This window comes from Hypomesus nipponensis, chromosome 17 (genome assembly GCF_054491055.1).
Source record: "Hypomesus nipponensis isolate SF chromosome 17, ASM5449105v1, whole genome shotgun sequence".
NCBI lineage: Eukaryota > Metazoa > Chordata > Actinopteri > Osmeriformes > Osmeridae > Hypomesus > Hypomesus nipponensis.
The window spans coordinates 10470571-10494463 of NC_140377.1; the positions used below are offsets into that span (position 1 = coordinate 10470571).

The 23893-nt window shown below is 41.1% G+C and overlaps 6 protein-coding genes across 6 annotated transcripts; all 6 read left to right on the forward strand.

Annotated features, from left to right (window-relative positions):
• Positions 1 to 2642: 2642 nt before the first annotated feature.
• On the forward strand, positions 2643 to 4324 carry LOC146253497 (uncharacterized). The gene is made up of 2 exons (XM_084678560.1): positions 2643 to 3112; positions 3305 to 4324. The coding sequence occupies exon 2, from the start codon at positions 3348 to 3350 to the stop codon at positions 3987 to 3989; it is 642 nt and encodes a 213-aa protein (XP_084534686.1). The 5' UTR covers positions 2643 to 3112; positions 3305 to 3347; the 3' UTR covers positions 3990 to 4324.
• Positions 4325 to 6061: 1737 nt separating this feature from the next.
• On the forward strand, positions 6062 to 8171 carry LOC146253498 (uncharacterized). The gene is made up of 2 exons (XM_084678524.1): positions 6062 to 6959; positions 7152 to 8171. The coding sequence occupies exon 2, from the start codon at positions 7195 to 7197 to the stop codon at positions 7834 to 7836; it is 642 nt and encodes a 213-aa protein (XP_084534650.1). The 5' UTR covers positions 6062 to 6959; positions 7152 to 7194; the 3' UTR covers positions 7837 to 8171.
• Positions 8172 to 9908: 1737 nt separating this feature from the next.
• On the forward strand, positions 9909 to 12018 carry LOC146253499 (uncharacterized). Its single transcript, XM_084678523.1, has 2 exons — positions 9909 to 10806; positions 10999 to 12018. The coding sequence occupies exon 2, from the start codon at positions 11042 to 11044 to the stop codon at positions 11681 to 11683; it is 642 nt and encodes a 213-aa protein (XP_084534649.1). The 5' UTR covers positions 9909 to 10806; positions 10999 to 11041; the 3' UTR covers positions 11684 to 12018.
• Positions 12019 to 13755: 1737 nt separating this feature from the next.
• On the forward strand, positions 13756 to 15865 carry LOC146253500 (uncharacterized). Its single transcript, XM_084678522.1, has 2 exons — positions 13756 to 14653; positions 14846 to 15865. Exon 2 carries the CDS (start codon positions 14889 to 14891, stop codon positions 15528 to 15530), a length of 642 nt encoding a protein of 213 aa, XP_084534648.1. The 5' UTR covers positions 13756 to 14653; positions 14846 to 14888; the 3' UTR covers positions 15531 to 15865.
• Positions 15866 to 17602: 1737 nt separating this feature from the next.
• LOC146253501 (uncharacterized) lies at positions 17603 to 19712 on the forward strand. Its single transcript, XM_084678520.1, has 2 exons — positions 17603 to 18500; positions 18693 to 19712. Exon 2 carries the CDS (start codon positions 18736 to 18738, stop codon positions 19375 to 19377), a length of 642 nt encoding a protein of 213 aa, XP_084534646.1. The 5' UTR covers positions 17603 to 18500; positions 18693 to 18735; the 3' UTR covers positions 19378 to 19712.
• Positions 19713 to 21449: 1737 nt separating this feature from the next.
• LOC146253502 (uncharacterized) lies at positions 21450 to 23559 on the forward strand. Its single transcript, XM_084678519.1, has 2 exons — positions 21450 to 22347; positions 22540 to 23559. The coding sequence occupies exon 2, from the start codon at positions 22583 to 22585 to the stop codon at positions 23222 to 23224; it is 642 nt and encodes a 213-aa protein (XP_084534645.1). The 5' UTR covers positions 21450 to 22347; positions 22540 to 22582; the 3' UTR covers positions 23225 to 23559.
• The last annotated feature ends 334 nt before the right edge of the window (positions 23560 to 23893 follow it).

The following is a 23893-nucleotide window of genomic DNA, read 5'->3' on the forward strand; positions in this document are numbered from 1 at the left end:
TTTATTGATTGATTTATTGATTGATTTATTGATTGATTTATTGATTGATTTATTGATTGATTTATTGATTCATTCAATATGATAATGACAGGAAGCCAGCAGGCGTGGAAACTGATGTTCAGACATTGCAATCAATCCAGAGCCATAGATTCAATCTAGCTAACGCCTGGGACACACTGGCTGCGTATGGAAGGCCTAGTGGGCAAGTATTAAGACGCCCCCGTGTGTTAACCACGCGTAATTAACGCCGACTTGGCATGCAAAGTCGGCGTCTTTTGCGCCTTGTTTGACACGGCCTCGTCTCAACCACGCGTAAAAAACGCCGACTTCCATAAAAAGTCGGCGTCTTTTTCGCCTCGAATTGCTGTCCATGACAGCAAGGATGGATGTAAGGCTACATAATCGAATACAAAGCGTTGAAAACGATTAGCCAATGGTGTGTCAAATACCGCCTACCTATTTTGATTGACACATCGCATTAACATATTGAGAAGAAGAAATACAGGAATGAATGAATACATGAATGAATAAAAAAATGAATAAATAAATGAATACACAAATAAATACATAAATACATGTAAATTATAAGGTAATATTGATTGACAATTGTGCATTAATTATTACATGTATAAATTTATTTATGTCTAAATGCATGGATATGGACATTTATTTATTCATTCATTCATTTGTAAATATGGCAGGTTTGGTCCTCCATAGTGTAATTCCATGCCCCCTGCAACTGAATTTTTGGCTTTTGATCTGGAAAATGATTGATTGTTGTAACTCTAACTGCGATGCAAATTTTAATGTTAAACACTATTGAATTATGATTGATGCTAAAACTGAAGTTCGAAGTACAGTGCATTCGGAAAGCATTCAAACTGCTTCACGTTTTCCACATGTTGTTTTTTTCAGCCATATTCCAAAATTGATTACATTCATGTATTTCCTAATAGACTTACTCCATAATGATCAAATTATAATTTTTTTTGCAACGAAGAAATCACAGTTTTCACAGCCTTTGCCATTACACTCAAAATTGAGCTCAGGTGCATCCTGTTTCCACTGATCATCCTTGAGATGTTTCTAGAATGTGTCCACCTGGTAAATTCAGTTGACTGGACATGCTTTGGAAAGGCACACACCTGTCTATAAGGTCCCACAGACCTCCGAGACATAATTGTATCATGGCACAGATCTGGGAAAGGGTACATAAACAATTCTGCCAATGAGCATAGTGGCCTCCATCATCCGTAAATTGAGAAGGATTGCAACCACCAGGACTCCAGGGACATGGGCCTTAGTCAAGAAGGTGACCAAGAACCCGTTCACTCTGGTCACTCTGACAGAGCTCCAGCAATGCTCTGTGAAGAGAAAACCTTCCAAAGGGACAACATCTCTGCAGCACTCCACCAATCAGGGTTATATTGCAGTGGCCAGATAGAAGCCACTCCTCAATAAAAGGCACATGACAGCTGCCTGGAGTTTGCCAAAAGGCACCTGAAGGACTCACAGACCATGAGAAATTCTCAGGTCTGATGAAGCAAAGATTGAACTCTTTGGCCTAAATGCCAAGTGTCATGTCTGAAGGAAACCAGGCACTGCTCATCACCTGGCCAATACCAACCCTACAGTGAAGCATGGTAGCAACATCATGTCGGGGGATGTTTTTCAGCAGCAGGAACAGGGAGAAATGTCAGGATCGAGGGGAAAAAGGAATGCAGCAATGTAAGGAGACATCCTTGATGAAAACCTGCTCCATACCACTGTTTTATTTGTTAAATTTTGCAAATTCATTGCTCTGCCTTATCTATTCATATAAACTCAACAGTTGAGGTGTAGCAAAGAGGTTGGAGAGGCTGACTTGCAACAATAAGCTCTTGAGTTTAAATCTCCATTCAACCTGTTGTTGTTTGCCAAACATGAAGTAATTTTGCTCTCGTGGGTCCAACTCTTGATCTTCTACAATATACATGACAGGAACTCCTTTCTTTCAGACAGGAACTCCTGACATTTAAACCAGATTTACTTTTATACTGAAAAACTCTGACAAGGCAACCTTCAGAATGTGTACAGCACTAAATAACCTGTAGATTGATCATTACTGTGACACATGAAACGGGAAACACAACTTGTCATTAGCAAAAAAGGATCACCTCAGTAATTTACTTTACACACTCGAAAAGTGCTTTCCGCACCTAACTGCGGCAAACGATCGTTGACGATATAACGTGAAATTTGGCAGTTCCATCAATGGTTGCGTGCTGAAGGTATAGTCATAATATGCAAGAGGAGGACCATCAATAGCGAAATCTAAGTAGAAAGACAGACTTTCTGTGCTGAACCCAACCATTACAGCACCAGGTTTGGCTCGTTGCAAATGGTAGGGCCTATATGGAACCAGTTTGGTTGAACAGGAATTCTTTTTAATATGCAAAACCTTCTCAAGTCCTTTGAGGCAGGCCCATGCTGAACGTATGTTAACAATCGGTTGTGCCAGATGTTATCTTATTAGGTCGTCTGCTGGGGCACACCATCCATTCCACAGTTGCAAAGGAGAAGACATTACGTATTTCAAAAAAATATTTGCAAAATATGAATGTACAACATTTTGTACATTTGATTTTGATTGTTGAGAATCAATAAAATATAAAACCGGAAATATTATTGAAGTAAGCAAGTTTCCCGTAAGAAGTATTGTTGTGTTACACAATTTATATGCCGACTTTAAATCGCTACACTGAGTAAAACAATTGATCCATAAGCACCCAACCCGCCAGCTCCTCAGCTTGAAAGCAAAGTCAAAGGAGAATCATTAATAAACATGGAATAATAAATTACCCACAAAATACGGGTAACATGGGTGATAGCAAGGTCTTTGTCAATAAAGTTACAATAACAAAAAATAAAAACACAAATGTATTTAATAACAAACGGCCTATATGTCAATTCCTTAAAACTGCTATCTGGTGGTTGTTGTGGGGCTTTCGTGAACTCTGCCGACATCAAACTGGATTGGCTTATTGTTGCGTCACAATGTACAATATTCCAATACATAGATGTCATCTGACAACTCAGATCATTCGCGATTTGACATTCAGCGTTTTAAAAGGTAAGAAAAATAGCTCCTTTCTAAAAATTGTAAACCTGGTTCTTGGCTCAATTGAATAATATCATTTTCTTGAATCAAAAAGGATAATATACAAAGGTATGGATGATTAGTTGAAGCCATAGGTGCAATTGTCTCATTCTTCAACAGACTTCTAAAACTTGTCATTTCAACTGGACAACATTTTTTTCACAGATAATTGCATAAAACCAAGATCGTCCGTGCCTAACTGAAGATCATGAGACAACTCGGCCTGAAAAGGGCTGATCCAATGTCCAACTGTGCTCCAAGGCGTTCTGGAAGACTGCCCCAAGAGAGCGAAGAAGACGGTGGTGCTCCAGTCTTCTTCTCAAGGCACTCTTCCCTCCCAAAGCTGACGGTTGTCCCCCGGGCTCCCTCACTTTCTGATGTCGACACCGACAAGTTCATCATGGCAACACGTCAAGCAAAGCCTATGCGGCACCTCCTGGCCCCGATCCAGACTAGAAGTCCTACTCTTCTGTCTGACTCTCATCCCAACAAGCCTGGAAATATACCTCCACGACCTGGCAACCCAGTGCCTACTTCTACTCCCAGCAAATCTCACCTGGTTCAGAAGGAGCTGGACCTGGCTGGAGCGCCTGCCAGAGAGGTGAAACCCGGTCCCAAGAACCCCAATCCCTTAGTGCACCGAGTCCCCCTGCTGGCCAGGAGGGCTGAGATGAACAAGCCCAAGGTGGTTCCTGTCCTTGAACCAGCACCTCCCTGCCTATTTCCTGCCATTGCCAAGGGAAACGTGTCCCTGGTCAAGGCTAAGAAGCGGAAGAAGGCGAAGAAAGCCCAGACATCCAGCCTGGGCCCGTCAGGTGCCTTCTATCAGCGTAGGTTCATGCTACAATAGGTCCAGCCGGGACCGTTCCCTCTCCTCTCACCTTCCATCCCCACCCTTTTTTCATGCAACAAGGAAACGTATTTGAACTGGAGCACAGCACCAATGAGCAGGACAAGTTAGCCTCTCTGGACCCAGAGAACAAGACCAGAGGTCTAGACCTGACCACCCTGCTGCTCGATAACACCGTGCTTCCTGCCCCGCCCTACGACCCAGCCCTGATACCATCCGCCTGCACTGGTGGACACCAAAAACTTGTGCCATTACGTTTATTACCTGACTTTAATGAAGCAAATAATATGTTACACAATGACATACTTCTGACTGAATAGTAAAAGCATGTTGGCATCAACACAAAATAAAGATGTTTGATTTTACCATGGTTTTGTATTAGTTCCCTCTCTATCACATCAAAGGAATATCTGTCAATTTTATGATCCATACTTGTTATCATATCATAACTTGGAATGCAAATGTAGTCAGGGCTCTGAGACAATCGCTTCGTTACTTTCGCCCCAGTTCTCCCCTACGTAACACTGGTACATGTATCGTATTCCGATACTCCCCAACACTGCTGATGACGTATAGAACTCATTGCTGTGTAAGTACCAGACAAAATCAACATGTTTATTATAGATCTATAAGGTGCAGGTGTCTGATACTCAAGTTGATCTCAGAAGTGCATCTCAGAAGACTGGATCATGAAATCAAGGGAGTTAAATAGTATCACAATATGGAAGGATACGTGAAGATCAGCGTAGCCTTAGCAAGCACAGAAAAGGGACACTGCATGCTAGATAGCTTTTGTTTAGGTCTCTAGATATGGCTCTTATGGCTTTGACCTTCCTTCTATTTTCCTTGTTCAAAGTTGCACGGTATTATACACTTATTATTGGTAATATTGTGACCTCTGACCTACACTAGTGTCACAGGCATTTCCTAGTCACACCTTACAATTAACGTATAAGCAAACAGCATAATGACAGTTTATCAATGATACAACAAGCAACATAATTCATAGATTAATAGTTATGTTCTCATGATCTTAATATAGAGTATAGATCAATCATTGTTTATTATATTCAGAGCATACAGTCTAAAAGTAATAAAATAATCATTATCTTTAATTATTGTTAACTGATCAGTGGTTAAAGACAGACCTCTTCAATACCTTTGATCTAAAAACGCACTTGTTCCGGTGCTACAACGGTACTTAGGAATGATTTGCTGGACCTGATGCTAGTTTCCTCCCAGGATCACAATGACTCTTATTGAGAGACTTGTTCCTCTTGTTGGTTTGTTGTAACAGATTACACATTCTTGTACTCGCTGTGAAATATTTTACTTTTGATTGCTTTTCTACAGATACACTCTTGCACTTTTTGAGGTTCATGATGTTTTATTGTAACTTGTTTAACTACATGCTCCTATGCACTTTTGTAAAGCTCTCTCTTGGAAGTCGCTTGGGATAAAAGGGTCTGCTAAGTGAATAAATGTATGTGTAAAAAACAAGATCATTCCGAATTTGGTAATCTTGAAAAGTTTGTATCTGGATCAGGGTGATCCAATCAAAAGATGTCAAAAGATGCGGGAATTCCAGCTGTTTGAACTTTGGCTGGATCAAACAATGACCAAAGCTATTACTCTGCCTCATCTATTCATATAAACTCAACAGTTGAGGTGTAGCATAGAGGATGGAGAGGCTGACTTGCAACAATAAGCTCTTGAGTTTAAATCTCCATTCAACCTGTTGTTGTTAGCCAAACATGAAGTAATTTTGCTCTCGTGGGTCCAACCCTTGATCTTCACCAATATACATTTTTATAATATTTACACATGTAACGTAACGAGTGTTACTTTCTTTCAGACAGGAACTCCTGACATTTAAACCAGATTTACTTTTATACTGAAAAACTCTGACAAGGCAACCTTCAGAATGTGTACAGCACTAAATAACCTGTAGATTGATCATTACTGTGACACATGAAACGGGAAACACAACTTGTAATTAGCAAAAAAGGATCACCTCAGTAATTTACTTTACACACTCGAAAAGTGCTTTCCGCACCTAACTGCGGCAAACGATCGTTGACGATATAACGTGAAATTTGGCAGTTCCATCAATGGTTGCGTGCTGAAGGTATAGTCATAATATGCAAGAGGAGGACCATCAATAGCGAAATCTAAGTAGAAAGACAGACTTTCTGTGCTGAACCCAACCATTACAGCACCAGGTTTGGCTCGTTGCAAATGGTAGGGCCTATATGGAACCAGTTTGGTTGAACAGGAATTCTTTTTAATATGCAAAACCTTCTCAAGTCCTTTGAGGCAGGCCCATGCTGAACGTATGTTAACAATCGGTTGTGCCAGATGTTATCTTATTAGGTCGTCTGCTGGGGCACACAATCCATTCCACAGTTGCAAAGGAGAAGACATTACGTATTTCAAAAAAATATTTGCAAAATATGAATGTACAACATTTTGTACATTTGATTTTGATTGTTGAGAATCAATAAAATATAAAACCGGAAATATTATTGAAGTAAGCAAGTTTCCCGTAAGAAGTATTGTTGTGTTACACAATTTATATGCCGACTTTAAATCGCTACACTGAGTAAAACAATTGATCCATAAGCACCCAACCCGCCAGCTCCTCAGCTTGAAAGCAAAGTCAAAGGAGAATCATTAATAAACATGGAATAATAAATTACCCACAAAATACGGGTAACATGGGTGATAGCAAGGTCTTTGTCAATAAAGTTACAATAACAAAAAATAAAAACACAAATGTATTTAATAACAAACGGCCTATATGTCAATTCCTTAAAACTGCTATCTGGTGGTTGTTGTGGGGCTTTCGTGAACTCTGCCGACATCAAACTGGATTGGCTTATTGTTGCGTCACAATGTACAATATTCCAATACATAGATGTCATCTGACAACTCAGATCATTCGCGATTTGACATTCAGCGTTTTAAAAGGTAAGAAAAATAGCTCCTTTCTAAAAATTGTAAACCTGGTTCTTGGCTCAATTGAATAATATCATTTTCTTGAATCAAAAAGGATAATATACAAAGGTATGGATGATTAGTTGAAGCCATAGGTGCAATTGTCTCATTCTTCAACAGACTTCTAAAACTTGTCATTTCAACTGGACAACATTTTTTTCACAGATAATTGCATAAAACCAAGATCGTCCGTGCCTAACTGAAGATCATGAGACAACTCGGCCTGAAAAGGGCTGATCCAATGTCCAACTGTGCTCCAAGGCGTTCTGGAAGACTGCCCCAAGAGAGCGAAGAAGACGGTGGTGCTCCAGTCTTCTTCTCAAGGCACTCTTCCCTCCCAAAGCTGACGGTTGTCCCCCGGGCTCCCTCACTTTCTGATGTCGACACCGACAAGTTCATCATGGCAACACGTCAAGCAAAGCCTATGCGGCACCTCCTGGCCCCGATCCAGACTAGAAGTCCTACTCTTCTGTCTGACTCTCATCCCAACAAGCCTGGAAATATACCTCCACGACCTGGCAACCCAGTGCCTACTTCTACTCCCAGCAAATCTCACCTGGTTCAGAAGGAGCTGGACCTGGCTGGAGCGCCTGCCAGAGAGGTGAAACCCGGTCCCAAGAACCCCAATCCCTTAGTGCACCGAGTCCCCCTGCTGGCCAGGAGGGCTGAGATGAACAAGCCCAAGGTGGTTCCTGTCCTTGAACCAGCACCTCCCTGCCTATTTCCTGCCATTGCCAAGGGAAACGTGTCCCTGGTCAAGGCTAAGAAGCGGAAGAAGGCGAAGAAAGCCCAGACATCCAGCCTGGGCCCGTCAGGTGCCTTCTATCAGCGTAGGTTCATGCTACAATAGGTCCAGCCGGGACCGTTCCCTCTCCTCTCACCTTCCATCCCCACCCTTTTTTCATGCAACAAGGAAACGTATTTGAACTGGAGCACAGCACCAATGAGCAGGACAAGTTAGCCTCTCTGGACCCAGAGAACAAGACCAGAGGTCTAGACCTGACCACCCTGCTGCTCGATAACACCGTGCTTCCTGCCCCGCCCTACGACCCAGCCCTGATACCATCCGCCTGCACTGGTGGACACCAAAAACTTGTGCCATTACGTTTATTACCTGACTTTAATGAAGCAAATAATATGTTACACAATGACATACTTCTGACTGAATAGTAAAAGCATGTTGGCATCAACACAAAATAAAGATGTTTGATTTTACCATGGTTTTGTATTAGTTCCCTCTCTATCACATCAAAGGAATATCTGTCAATTTTATGATCCATACTTGTTATCATATCATAACTTGGAATGCAAATGTAGTCAGGGCTCTGAGACAATCGCTTCGTTACTTTCGCCCCAGTTCTCCCCTACGTAACACTGGTACATGTATTGTATTCCGATACTCCCCAACACTGCTGATGACGTATAGAACTCATTGCTGTGTAAGTACCAGACAAAATCAACATGTTTATTATAGATCTATAAGGTGCAGGTGTCTGATACTCAAGTTGATCTCAGAAGTGCATCTCAGAAGACTGGATCATGAAATCAAGGGAGTTAAATAGTATCACAATATGGAAGGATACGTGAAGATCAGCGTAGCCTTAGCAAGCACAGAAAAGGGACACTGCATGCTAGATAGCTTTTGTTTAGGTCTCTAGATATGGCTCTTATGGCTTTGACCTTCCTTCTATTTTCCTTGTTCAAAGTTGCACGGTATTATACACTTATTATTGGTAATATTGTGACCTCTGACCTACACTAGTGTCACAGGCATTTCCTAGTCACACCTTACAATTAACGTATAAGCAAACAGCATAATGACAGTTTATCAATGATACAACAAGCAACATAATTCATAGATTAATAGTTATGTTCTCATGATCTTAATATAGAGTATAGATCAATCATTGTTTATTATATTCAGAGCATACAGTCTAAAAGTAATAAAATAATCATTATCTTTAATTATTGTTAACTGATCAGTGGTTAAAGACAGACCTCTTCAATACCTTTGATCTAAAAACGCACTTGTTCCGGTGCTACAACGGTACTTAGGAATGATTTGCTGGACCTGATGCTAGTTTCCTCCCAGGATCACAATGACTCTTATTGAGAGACTTGTTCCTCTTGTTGGTTTGTTGTAACAGATTACACATTCTTGTACTCGCTGTGAAATATTTTACTTTTGATTGCTTTTCTACAGATACACTCTTGCACTTTTTGAGGTTCATGATGTTTTATTGTAACTTGTTTAACTACATGCTCCTATGCACTTTTGTAAAGCTCTCTCTTGGAAGTCGCTTGGGATAAAAGGGTCTGCTAAGTGAATAAATGTATGTGTAAAAAACAAGATCATTCCGAATTTGGTAATCTTGAAAAGTTTGTATCTGGATCAGGGTGATCCAATCAAAAGATGTCAAAAGATGCGGGAATTCCAGCTGTTTGAACTTTGGCTGGATCTAACAATGACCAAAGCTATTACTCTGCCTCATCTATTCATATAAACTCAACAGTTGAGGTGTAGCATAGAGGATGGAGAGGCTGACTTGCAACAATAAGCTCTTGAGTTTAAATCTCCATTCAACCTGTTGTTGTTAGCCAAACATGAAGTAATTTTGCTCTCGTGGGTCCAACCCTTGATCTTCACCAATATACATTTTTATAATATTTACACATGTAACGTAACGAGTGTTACTTTCTTTCAGACAGGAACTCCTGACATTTAAACCAGATTTACTTTTATACTGAAAAACTCTGACAAGGCAACCTTCAGAATGTGTACAGCACTAAATAACCTGTAGATTGATCATTACTGTGACACATGAAACGGGAAACACAACTTGTAATTAGCAAAAAAGGATCACCTCAGTAATTTACTTTACACACTCGAAAAGTGCTTTCCGCACCTAACTGCGGCAAACGATCGTTGACGATATAACGTGAAATTTGGCAGTTCCATCAATGGTTGCGTGCTGAAGGTATAGTCATAATATGCAAGAGGAGGACCATCAATAGCGAAATCTAAGTAGAAAGACAGACTTTCTGTGCTGAACCCAACCATTACAGCACCAGGTTTGGCTCGTTGCAAATGGTAGGGCCTATATGGAACCAGTTTGGTTGAACAGGAATTCTTTTTAATATGCAAAACCTTCTCAAGTCCTTTGAGGCAGGCCCATGCTGAACGTATGTTAACAATCGGTTGTGCCAGATGTTATCTTATTAGGTCGTCTGCTGGGGCACACAATCCATTCCACAGTTGCAAAGGAGAAGACATTACGTATTTCAAAAAAATATTTGCAAAATATGAATGTACAACATTTTGTACATTTGATTTTGATTGTTGAGAATCAATAAAATATAAAACCGGAAATATTATTGAAGTAAGCAAGTTTCCCGTAAGAAGTATTGTTGTGTTACACAATTTATATGCCGACTTTAAATCGCTACACTGAGTAAAACAATTGATCCATAAGCACCCAACCCGCCAGCTCCTCAGCTTGAAAGCAAAGTCAAAGGAGAATCATTAATAAACATGGAATAATAAATTACCCACAAAATACGGGTAACATGGGTGATAGCAAGGTCTTTGTCAATAAAGTTACAATAACAAAAAATAAAAACACAAATGTATTTAATAACAAACGGCCTATATGTCAATTCCTTAAAACTGCTATCTGGTGGTTGTTGTGGGGCTTTCGTGAACTCTGCCGACATCAAACTGGATTGGCTTATTGTTGCGTCACAATGTACAATATTCCAATACATAGATGTCATCTGACAACTCAGATCATTCGCGATTTGACATTCAGCGTTTTAAAAGGTAAGAAAAATAGCTCCTTTCTAAAAATTGTAAACCTGGTTCTTGGCTCAATTGAATAATATCATTTTCTTGAATCAAAAAGGATAATATACAAAGGTATGGATGATTAGTTGAAGCCATAGGTGCAATTGTCTCATTCTTCAACAGACTTCTAAAACTTGTCATTTCAACTGGACAACATTTTTTTCACAGATAATTGCATAAAACCAAGATCGTCCGTGCCTAACTGAAGATCATGAGACAACTCGGCCTGAAAAGGGCTGATCCAATGTCCAACTGTGCTCCAAGGCGTTCTGGAAGACTGCCCCAAGAGAGCGAAGAAGACGGTGGTGCTCCAGTCTTCTTCTCAAGGCACTCTTCCCTCCCAAAGCTGACGGTTGTCCCCCGGGCTCCCTCACTTTCTGATGTCGACACCGACAAGTTCATCATGGCAACACGTCAAGCAAAGCCTATGCGGCACCTCCTGGCCCCGATCCAGACTAGAAGTCCTACTCTTCTGTCTGACTCTCATCCCAACAAGCCTGGAAATATACCTCCACGACCTGGCAACCCAGTGCCTACTTCTACTCCCAGCAAATCTCACCTGGTTCAGAAGGAGCTGGACCTGGCTGGAGCGCCTGCCAGAGAGGTGAAACCCGGTCCCAAGAACCCCAATCCCTTAGTGCACCGAGTCCCCCTGCTGGCCAGGAGGGCTGAGATGAACAAGCCCAAGGTGGTTCCTGTCCTTGAACCAGCACCTCCCTGCCTATTTCCTGCCATTGCCAAGGGAAACGTGTCCCTGGTCAAGGCTAAGAAGCGGAAGAAGGCGAAGAAAGCCCAGACATCCAGCCTGGGCCCGTCAGGTGCCTTCTATCAGCGTAGGTTCATGCTACAATAGGTCCAGCCGGGACCGTTCCCTCTCCTCTCACCTTCCATCCCCACCCTTTTTTCATGCAACAAGGAAACGTATTTGAACTGGAGCACAGCACCAATGAGCAGGACAAGTTAGCCTCTCTGGACCCAGAGAACAAGACCAGAGGTCTAGACCTGACCACCCTGCTGCTCGATAACACCGTGCTTCCTGCCCCGCCCTACGACCCAGCCCTGATACCATCCGCCTGCACTGGTGGACACCAAAAACTTGTGCCATTACGTTTATTACCTGACTTTAATGAAGCAAATAATATGTTACACAATGACATACTTCTGACTGAATAGTAAAAGCATGTTGGCATCAACACAAAATAAAGATGTTTGATTTTACCATGGTTTTGTATTAGTTCCCTCTCTATCACATCTAAGGAATATCTGTCAATTTTATGATCCATACTTGTTATCATATCATAACTTGGAATGCAAATGTAGTCAGGGCTCTGAGACAATCGCTTCGTTACTTTTGCCCCAGTTCTCCCCTACGTAACACTGGTACATGTATTGTATTCCGATACTCCCCAACACTGCTGATGACGTATAGAACTCATTGCTGTGTAAGTACCAGACAAAATCAACATGTTTATTATAGATCTATAAGGTGCAGGTGTCTGATACTCAAGTTGATCTCAGAAGTGCATCTCAGAAGACTGGATCATGAAATCAAGGGAGTTAAATAGTATCACAATATGGAAGGATACGTGAAGATCAGCGTAGCCTTAGCAAGCACAGAAAAGGGACACTGCATGCTAGATAGCTTTTGTTTAGGTCTCTAGATATGGCTCTTATGGCTTTGACCTTCCTTCTATTTTCCTTGTTCAAAGTTGCACGGTATTATACACTTATTATTGGTAATATTGTGACCTCTGACCTACACTAGTGTCACAGGCATTTCCTAGTCACACCTTACAATTAACGTATAAGCAAACAGCATAATGACAGTTTATCAATGATACAACAAGCAACATAATTCATAGATTAATAGTTATGTTCTCATGATCTTAATATAGAGTATAGATCAATCATTGTTTATTATATTCAGAGCATACAGTCTAAAAGTAATAAAATAATCATTATCTTTAATTATTGTTAACTGATCAGTGGTTAAAGACAGACCTCTTCAATACCTTTGATCTAAAAACGCACTTGTTCCGGTGCTACAACGGTACTTAGGAATGATTTGCTGGACCTGATGCTAGTTTCCTCCCAGGATCACAATGACTCTTATTGAGAGACTTGTTCCTCTTGTTTGTTTGTTGTAACAGATTACACATTCTTGTACTCGCTGTGAAATATTTTACTTTTGATTGCTTTTCTACAGATACACTCTTGCACTTTTTGAGGTTCATGATGTTTTATTGTAACTTGTTTAACTACATGCTCCTATGCACTTTTGTAAAGCTCTCTCTTGGAAGTCGCTTGGGATAAAAGGGTCTGCTAAGTGAATAAATGTATGTGTAAAAAACAAGATCATTCCGAATTTGGTAATCTTGAAAAGTTTGTATCTGGATCAGGGTGATCCAATCAAAAGATGTCAAAAGATGCGGGAATTCCAGCTGTTTGAACTTTGGCTGGATCTAACAATGACCAAAGCTATTACTCTGCCTCATCTATTCATATAAACTCAACAGTTGAGGTGTAGCATAGAGGATGGAGAGGCTGACTTGCAACAATAAGCTCTTGAGTTTAAATCTCCATTCAACCTGTTGTTGTTAGCCAAACATGAAGTAATTTTGCTCTCGTGGGTCCAACCCTTGATCTTCACCAATATACATTTTTATAATATTTACACATGTAACGTAACGAGTGTTACTTTCTTTCAGACAGGAACTCCTGACATTTAAACCAGATTTACTTTTATACTGAAAAACTCTGACAAGGCAACCTTCAGAATGTGTACAGCACTAAATAACCTGTAGATTGATCATTACTGTGACACATGAAACGGGAAACACAACTTGTAATTAGCAAAAAAGGATCACCTCAGTAATTTACTTTACACACTCGAAAAGTGCTTTCCGCACCTAACTGCGGCAAACGATCGTTGACGATATAACGTGAAATTTGGCAGTTCCATCAATGGTTGCGTGCTGAAGGTATAGTCATAATATGCAAGAGGAGGACCATCAATAGCGAAATCTAAGTAGAAAGACAGACTTTCTGTGCTGAACCCAACCATTACAGCACCAGGTTTGGCTCGTTGCAAATGGTAGGGCCTATATGGAACCAGTTTGGTTGAACAGGAATTCTTTTTAATATGCAAAACCTTCTCAAGTCCTTTGAGGCAGGCCCATGCTGAACGTATGTTAACAATCGGTTGTGCCAGATGTTATCTTATTAGGTCGTCTGCTGGGGCACACAATCCATTCCACAGTTGCAAAGGAGAAGACATTACGTATTTCAAAAAAATATTTGCAAAATATGAATGTACAACATTTTGTACATTTGATTTTGATTGTTGAGAATCAATAAAATATAAAACCGGAAATATTATTGAAGTAAGCAAGTTTCCCGTAAGAAGTATTGTTGTGTTACACAATTTATATGCCGACTTTAAATCGCTACACTGAGTAAAACAATTGATCCATAAGCACCCAACCCGCCAGCTCCTCAGCTTGAAAGCAAAGTCAAAGGAGAATCATTAATAAACATGGAATAATAAATTACCCACAAAATACGGGTAACATGGGTGATAGCAAGGTCTTTGTCAATAAAGTTACAATAACAAAAAATAAAAACACAAATGTATTTAATAACAAACGGCCTATATGTCAATTCCTTAAAACTGCTATCTGGTGGTTGTTGTGGGGCTTTCGTGAACTCTGCCGACATCAAACTGGATTGGCTTATTGTTGCGTCACAATGTACAATATTCCAATACATAGATGTCATCTGACAACTCAGATCATTCGCGATTTGACATTCAGCGTTTTAAAAGGTAAGAAAAATAGCTCCTTTCTAAAAATTGTAAACCTGGTTCTTGGCTCAATTGAATAATATCATTTTCTTGAATCAAAAAGGATAATATACAAAGGTATGGATGATTAGTTGAAGCCATAGGTGCAATTGTCTCATTCTTCAACAGACTTCTAAAACTTGTCATTTCAACTGGACAACATTTTTTTCACAGATAATTGCATAAAACCAAGATCGTCCGTGCCTAACTGAAGATCATGAGACAACTCGGCCTGAAAAGGGCTGATCCAATGTCCAACTGTGCTCCAAGGCGTTCTGGAAGACTGCCCCAAGAGAGCGAAGAAGACGGTGGTGCTCCAGTCTTCTTCTCAAGGCACTCTTCCCTCCCAAAGCTGACGGTTGTCCCCCGGGCTCCCTCACTTTCTGATGTCGACACCGACAAGTTCATCATGGCAACACGTCAAGCAAAGCCTATGCGGCACCTCCTGGCCCCGATCCAGACTAGAAGTCCTACTCTTCTGTCTGACTCTCATCCCAACAAGCCTGGAAATATACCTCCACGACCTGGCAACCCAGTGCCTACTTCTACTCCCAGCAAATCTCACCTGGTTCAGAAGGAGCTGGACCTGGCTGGAGCGCCTGCCAGAGAGGTGAAACCCGGTCCCAAGAACCCCAATCCCTTAGTGCACCGAGTCCCCCTGCTGGCCAGGAGGGCTGAGATGAACAAGCCCAAGGTGGTTCCTGTCCTTGAACCAGCACCTCCCTGCCTATTTCCTGCCATTGCCAAGGGAAACGTGTCCCTGGTCAAGGCTAAGAAGCGGAAGAAGGCGAAGAAAGCCCAGACATCCAGCCTGGGCCCGTCAGGTGCCTTCTATCAGCGTAGGTTCATGCTACAATAGGTCCAGCCGGGACCGTTCCCTCTCCTCTCACCTTCCATCCCCACCCTTTTTTCATGCAACAAGGAAACGTATTTGAACTGGAGCACAGCACCAATGAGCAGGACAAGTTAGCCTCTCTGGACCCAGAGAACAAGACCAGAGGTCTAGACCTGACCACCCTGCTGCTCGATAACACCGTGCTTCCTGCCCCGCCCTACGACCCAGCCCTGATACCATCCGCCTGCACTGGTGGACACCAAAAACTTGTGCCATTACGTTTATTACCTGACTTTAATGAAGCAAATAATATGTTACACAATGACATACTTCTGACTGAATAGTAAAAGCATGTTGGCATCAACACAAAATAAAGATGTTTGATTTTACCATGGTTTTGTATTAGTTCCCTCTCTATCACATCAAAGGAATATCTGTCAATTTTATGATCCATACTTGTTATCATATCATAACTTGGAATGCAAATGTAGTCAGGGCTCTGAGACAATCGCTTCGTTACTTTCGCCCCAGTTCTCCCCTACGTAACACTGGTACATGTATTGTATTCCGATACTCCCCAACACTGCTGATGACGTATAGAACTCATTGCTGTGTAAGTACCAGACAAAATCAACATGTTTATTATAGATCTATAAGGTGCAGGTGTCTGATACTCAAGTTGATCTCAGAAGTGCATCTCAGAAGACTGGATCATGAAATCAAGGGAGTTAAATAGTATCACAATATGGAAGGATACGTGAAGATCAGCGTAGCCTTAGCAAGCACAGAAAAGGGACACTGCATGCTAGATAGCTTTTGTTTAGGTCTCTAGATATGGCTCTTATGGCTTTGACCTTCCTTCTATTTTCCTTGTTCAAAGTTGCACGGTATTATACACTTATTATTGGTAATATTGTGACCTCTGACCTACACTAGTGTCACAGGCATTTCCTAGTCACACCTTACAATTAACGTATAAGCAAACAGCATAATGACAGTTTATCAATGATACAACAAGCAACATAATTCATAGATTAATAGTTATGTTCTCATGATCTTAATATAGAGTATAGATCAATCATTGTTTATTATATTCAGAGCATACAGTCTAAAAGTAATAAAATAATCATTATCTTTAATTATTGTTAACTGATCAGTGGTTAAAGACAGACCTCTTCAATACCTTTGATCTAAAAACGCACTTGTTCCGGTGCTACAACGGTACTTAGGAATGATTTGCTGGACCTGATGCTAGTTTCCTCCCAGGATCACAATGACTCTTATTGAGAGACTTGTTCCTCTTGTTGGTTTGTTGTAACAGATTACACATTCTTGTACTCGCTGTGAAATATTTTACTTTTGATTGCTTTTCTACAGATACACTCTTGCACTTTTTGAGGTTCATGATGTTTTATTGTAACTTGTTTAACTACATGCTCCTATGCACTTTTGTAAAGCTCTCTCTTGGAAGTCGCTTGGGATAAAAGGGTCTGCTAAGTGAATAAATGTATGTGTAAAAAACAAGATCATTCCGAATTTGGTAATCTTGAAAAGTTTGTATCTGGATCAGGGTGATCCAATCAAAAGATGTCAAAAGATGCGGGAATTCCAGCTGTTTGAACTTTGGCTGGATCTAACAATGACCAAAGCTATTACTCTGCCTCATCTATTCATATAAACTCAACAGTTGAGGTGTAGCATAGAGGATGGAGAGGCTGACTTGCAACAATAAGCTCTTGAGTTTAAATCTCCATTCAACCTGTTGTTGTTAGCCAAACATGAAGTAATTTTGCTCTCGTGGGTCCAACCCTTGATCTTCACCAATATACATTTTTATAATATTTACACATGTAACGTAACGAGTGTTACTTTCTTTCAGACAGGAACTCCTGACATTTAAACCAGATTTACTTTTATACTGAAAAACTCTGACAAGGCAACCTTCAGAATGTGTACAGCACTAAATAACCTGTAGATTGATCATTACTGTGACACATGAAACGGGAAACACAACTTGTAATTAGCAAAAAAGGATCACCTCAGTAATTTACTTTACACACTCGAAAAGTGCTTTCCGCACCTAACTGCGGCAAACGATCGTTGACGATATAACGTGAAATTTGGCAGTTCCATCAATGGTTGCGTGCTGAAGGTATAGTCATAATATGCAAGAGGAGGACCATCAATAGCGAAATCTAAGTAGAAAGACAGACTTTCTGTGCTGAACCCAACCATTACAGCACCAGGTTTGGCTCGTTGCAAATGGTAGGGCCTATATGGAACCAGTTTGGTTGAACAGGAATTCTTTTTAATATGCAAAACCTTCTCAAGTCCTTTGAGGCAGGCCCATGCTGAACGTATGTTAACAATCGGTTGTGCCAGATGTTATCTTATTAGGTCGTCTGCTGGGGCACACAATCCATTCCACAGTTGCAAAGGAGAAGACATTACGTATTTCAAAAAAATATTTGCAAAATATGAATGTACAACATTTTGTACATTTGATTTTGATTGTTGAGAATCAATAAAATATAAAACCGGAAATATTATTGAAGTAAGCAAGTTTCCCGTAAGAAGTATTGTTGTGTTACACAATTTATATGCCGACTTTAAATCGCTACACTGAGTAAAACAATTGATCCATAAGCACCCAACCCGCCAGCTCCTCAGCTTGAAAGCAAAGTCAAAGGAGAATCATTAATAAACATGGAATAATAAATTACCCACAAAATACGGGTAACATGGGTGATAGCAAGGTCTTTGTCAATAAAGTTACAATAACAAAAAATAAAAACACAAATGTATTTAATAACAAACGGCCTATATGTCAATTCCTTAAAACTGCTATCTGGTGGTTGTTGTGGGGCTTTCGTGAACTCTGCCGACATCAAACTGGATTGGCTTATTGTTGCGTCACAATGTACAATATTCCAATACATAGATGTCATCTGACAACTCAGATCATTCGCGATTTGACATTCAGCGTTTTAAAAGGTAAGAAAAATAGCTCCTTTCTAAAAATTGTAAACCTGGTTCTTGGCTCAATTGAATAATATCATTTTCTTGAATCAAAAAGGATAATATACAAAGGTATGGATGATTAGTTGAAGCCATAGGTGCAATTGTCTCATTCTTCAACAGACTTCTAAAACTTGTCATTTCAACTGGACAACATTTTTTTCACAGATAATTGCATAAAACCAAGATCGTCCGTGCCTAACTGAAGATCATGAGACAACTCGGCCTGAAAAGGGCTGATCCAATGTCCAACTGTGCTCCAAGGCGTTCTGGAAGACTGCCCCAAGAGAGCGAAGAAGACGGTGGTGCTCCAGTCTTCTTCTCAAGGCACTCTTCCCTCCCAAAGCTGACGGTTGTCCCCCGGGCTCCCTCACTTTCTGATGTCGACACCGACAAGTTCATCATGGCAACACGTCAAGCAAAGCCTATGCGGCACCTCCTGGCCCCGATCCAGACTAGAAGTCCTACTCTTCTGTCTGACTCTCATCCCAACAAGCCTGGAAATATACCTCCACGACCTGGCAACCCAGTGCCTACTTCTACTCCCAGCAAATCTCACCTGGTTCAGAAGGAGCTGGACCTGGCTGGAGCGCCTGCCAGAGAGGTGAAACCCGGTCCCAAGAACCCCAATCCCTTAGTGCACCGAGTCCCCCTGCTGGCCAGGAGGGCTGAGATGAACAAGCCCAAGGTGGTTCCTGTCCTTGAACCAGCACCTCCCTGCCTATTTCCTGCCATTGCCAAGGGAAACGTGTCCCTGGTCAAGGCTAAGAAGCGGAAGAAGGCGAAGAAAGCCCAGACATCCAGCCTGGGCCCGTCAGGTGCCTTCTATCAGCGTAGGTTCATGCTACAATAGGTCCAGCCGGGACCGTTCCCTCTCCTCTCACCTTCCATCCCCACCCTTTTTTCATGCAACAAGGAAACGTATTTGAACTGGAGCACAGCACCAATGAGCAGGACAAGTTAGCCTCTCTGGACCCAGAGAACAAGACCAGAGGTCTAGACCTGACCACCCTGCTGCTCGATAACACCGTGCTTCCTGCCCCGCCCTACGACCCAGCCCTGATACCATCCGCCTGCACTGGTGGACACCAAAAACTTGTGCCATTACGTTTATTACCTGACTTTAATGAAGCAAATAATATGTTACACAATGACATACTTCTGACTGAATAGTAAAAGCATGTTGGCATCAACACAAAATAAAGATGTTTGATTTTACCATGGTTTTGTATTAGTTCCCTCTCTATCACATCAAAGGAATATCTGTCAATTTTATGATCCATACTTGTTATCATATCATAACTTGGAATGCAAATGTAGTCAGGGCTCTGAGACAATCGCTTCGTTACTTTCGCCCCAGTTCTCCCCTACGTAACACTGGTACATGTATTGTATTCCGATACTCCCCAACACTGCTGATGACGTATAGAACTCATTGCTGTGTAAGTACCAGACAAAATCAACATGTTTATTATAGATCTATAAGGTGCAGGTGTCTGATACTCAAGTTGATCTCAGAAGTGCATCTCAGAAGACTGGATCATGAAATCAAGGGAGTTAAATAGTATCACAATATGGAAGGATACGTGAAGATCAGCGTAGCCTTAGCAAGCACAGAAAAGGGACACTGCATGCTAGATAGCTTTTGTTTAGGTCTCTAGATATGGCTCTTATGGCTTTGACCTTCCTTCTATTTTCCTTGTTCAAAGTTGCACGGTATTATACACTTATTATTGGTAATATTGTGACCTCTGACCTACACTAGTGTCACAGGCATTTCCTAGTCACACCTTACAATTAACGTATAAGCAAACAGCATAATGACAGTTTATCAATGATACAACAAGCAACATAATTCATAGATTAATAGTTATGTTCTCATGATCTTAATATAGAGTATAGATCAATCATTGTTTATTATATTCAGAGCATACAGTCTAAAAGTAATAAAATAATCATTATCTTTAATTATTGTTAACTGATCAGTGGTTAAAGACAGACCTCTTCAATACCTTTGATCTAAAAACGCACTTGTTCCGGTGCTACAACGGTACTTAGGAATGATTTGCTGGACCTGATGCTAGTTTCCTCCCAGGATCACAATGACTCTTATTGAGAGACTTGTTCCTCTTGTTGGTTTGTTGTAACAGATTACACATTCTTGTACTCGCTGTGAAATATTTTACTTTTGATTGCTTTTCTACAGATACACTCTTGCACTTTTTGAGGTTCATGATGTTTTATTGTAACTTGTTTAACTACATGCTCCTATGCACTTTTGTAAAGCTCTCTCTTGGAAGTCGCTTGGGATAAAAGGGTCTGCTAAGTGAATAAATGTATGTGTAAAAAACAAGATCATTCCGAATTTGGTAATCTTGAAAAGTTTGTATCTGGATCAGGGTGATCCAATCAAAAGATGTCAAAAGATGCGGGAATTCCAGCTGTTTGAACTTTGGCTGGATCTAACAATGACCAAAGCTATTACTCTGCCTCATCTATTCATATAAACTCAACAGTTGAGGTGTAGCATAGAGGATGGAGAGGCTGACTTGCAACAATAAGCTCTTGAGTTTAAATCTCCATTCAACCTGTTGTTGTTAGCCAAACATGAAGTAATTTTGCTCTCGTGGGTCCAACCCTTGATCTTCACCAATATACATTTTTATAATATTTACACATGTAACGTAACGAGTGTTACTTTCTTTCAGACAGGAACTCCTGACATTTAAACCAGATTTACTTTTATACTGAAAAACTCTGACAAGGCAACCTTCAGAATGTGTACAGCACTAAATAACCTGTAGATTGATCATTACTGTGACACATGAAACGGGAAACACAACTTGTAATTAGCAAAAAAGGATCACCTCAGTAATTTACTTTACACACTCGAAAAGTGCTTTCCGCACCTAACTGCGGCAAACGATCGTTGACGATATAACGTGAAATTTGGCAGTTCCATCAATGGTTGCGTGCTGAAGGTATAGTCATAATATGCAAGAGGAGGACCATCAATAGCGAAATCTAAGTAGAAAGACAGACTTTCTGTGCTGAACCCAACCATTACAGCACCAGGTTTGGCTCGTTGCAAATGGTAGGGCCTATATGGAACCAGTTTGGTTGAACAGGAATTCTTTTTAATATGCAAAACCTTCTCAAGTCCTTTGAGGCAGGCCCATGCTGAACGTATGTTAACAATCGGTTGTGCCAGATGTTATCTTATTAGGTCGTCTGCTGGGGCACACAATCCATTCCACAGTTGCAAAGGAGAAGACATTACGTATTTCAAAAAAATATTTGCAAAATATGAATGTACAACATTTTGTACATTTGATTTTGATTGTTGAGAATCAATAAAATATAAAACCGGAAATATTATTGAAGTAAGCAAGTTTCCCGTAAGAAGTATTGTTGTGTTACACAATTTATATGCCGACTTTAAATCGCTACACTGAGTAAAACAATTGATCCATAAGCACCCAACCCGCCAGCTCCTCAGCTTGAAAGCAAAGTCAAAGGAGAATCATTAATAAACATGGAATAATAAATTACCCACAAAATACGGGTAACATGGGTGATAGCAAGGTCTTTGTCAATAAAGTTACAATAACAAAAAATAAAAACACAAATGTATTTAATAACAAACGGCCTATATGTCAATTCCTTAAAACTGCTATCTGGTGGTTGTTGTGGGGCTTTCGTGAACTCTGCCGACATCAAACTGGATTGGCTTATTGTTGCGTCACAATGTACAATATTCCAATACATAGATGTCATCTGACAACTCAGATCATTCGCGATTTGACATTCAGCGTTTTAAAAGGTAAGAAAAATAGCTCCTTTCTAAAAATTGTAAACCTGGTTCTTGGCTCAATTGAATAATATCATTTTCTTGAATCAAAAAGGATAATATACAAAGGTATGGATGATTAGTTGAAGCCATAGGTGCAATTGTCTCATTCTTCAACAGACTTCTAAAACTTGTCATTTCAACTGGACAACATTTTTTTCACAGATAATTGCATAAAACCAAGATCGTCCGTGCCTAACTGAAGATCATGAGACAACTCGGCCTGAAAAGGGCTGATCCAATGTCCAACTGTGCTCCAAGGCGTTCTGGAAGACTGCCCCAAGAGAGCGAAGAAGACGGTGGTGCTCCAGTCTTCTTCTCAAGGCACTCTTCCCTCCCAAAGCTGACGGTTGTCCCCCGGGCTCCCTCACTTTCTGATGTCGACACCGACAAGTTCATCATGGCAACACGTCAAGCAAAGCCTATGCGGCACCTCCTGGCCCCGATCCAGACTAGAAGTCCTACTCTTCTGTCTGACTCTCATCCCAACAAGCCTGGAAATATACCTCCACGACCTGGCAACCCAGTGCCTACTTCTACTCCCAGCAAATCTCACCTGGTTCAGAAGGAGCTGGACCTGGCTGGAGCGCCTGCCAGAGAGGTGAAACCCGGTCCCAAGAACCCCAATCCCTTAGTGCACCGAGTCCCCCTGCTGGCCAGGAGGGCTGAGATGAACAAGCCCAAGGTGGTTCCTGTCCTTGAACCAGCACCTCCCTGCCTATTTCCTGCCATTGCCAAGGGAAACGTGTCCCTGGTCAAGGCTAAGAAGCGGAAGAAGGCGAAGAAAGCCCAGACATCCAGCCTGGGCCCGTCAGGTGCCTTCTATCAGCGTAGGTTCATGCTACAATAGGTCCAGCCGGGACCGTTCCCTCTCCTCTCACCTTCCATCCCCACCCTTTTTTCATGCAACAAGGAAACGTATTTGAACTGGAGCACAGCACCAATGAGCAGGACAAGTTAGCCTCTCTGGACCCAGAGAACAAGACCAGAGGTCTAGACCTGACCACCCTGCTGCTCGATAACACCGTGCTTCCTGCCCCGCCCTACGACCCAGCCCTGATACCATCCGCCTGCACTGGTGGACACCAAAAACTTGTGCCATTACGTTTATTACCTGACTTTAATGAAGCAAATAATATGTTACACAATGACATACTTCTGACTGAATAGTAAAAGCATGTTGGCATCAACACAAAATAAAGATGTTTGATTTTACCATGGTTTTGTATTAGTTCCCTCTCTATCACATCAAAGGAATATCTGTCAATTTTATGATCCATACTTGTTATCATATCATAACTTGGAATGCAAATGTAGTCAGGGCTCTGAGACAATCGCTTCGTTACTTTCGCCCCAGTTCTCCCCTACGTAACACTGGTACATGTATTGTATTCCGATACTCCCCAACACTGCTGATGACGTATAGAACTCATTGCTGTGTAAGTACCAGACAAAATCAACATGTTTATTATAGATCTATAAGGTGCAGGTGTCTGATACTCAAGTTGATCTCAGAAGT

Coding starts and splice junctions, on each gene's coding strand:
- LOC146253497 (XM_084678560.1), top strand. CDS start 3,348: ATGAGACAACTCGGCCTGAAAAGGGCTGATCCAATGTCCAACTGTGCT.
- LOC146253498 (XM_084678524.1), top strand. CDS start 7,195: ATGAGACAACTCGGCCTGAAAAGGGCTGATCCAATGTCCAACTGTGCT.
- LOC146253499 (XM_084678523.1), top strand. CDS start 11,042: ATGAGACAACTCGGCCTGAAAAGGGCTGATCCAATGTCCAACTGTGCT.
- LOC146253500 (XM_084678522.1), top strand. CDS start 14,889: ATGAGACAACTCGGCCTGAAAAGGGCTGATCCAATGTCCAACTGTGCT.
- LOC146253501 (XM_084678520.1), top strand. CDS start 18,736: ATGAGACAACTCGGCCTGAAAAGGGCTGATCCAATGTCCAACTGTGCT.
- LOC146253502 (XM_084678519.1), top strand. CDS start 22,583: ATGAGACAACTCGGCCTGAAAAGGGCTGATCCAATGTCCAACTGTGCT.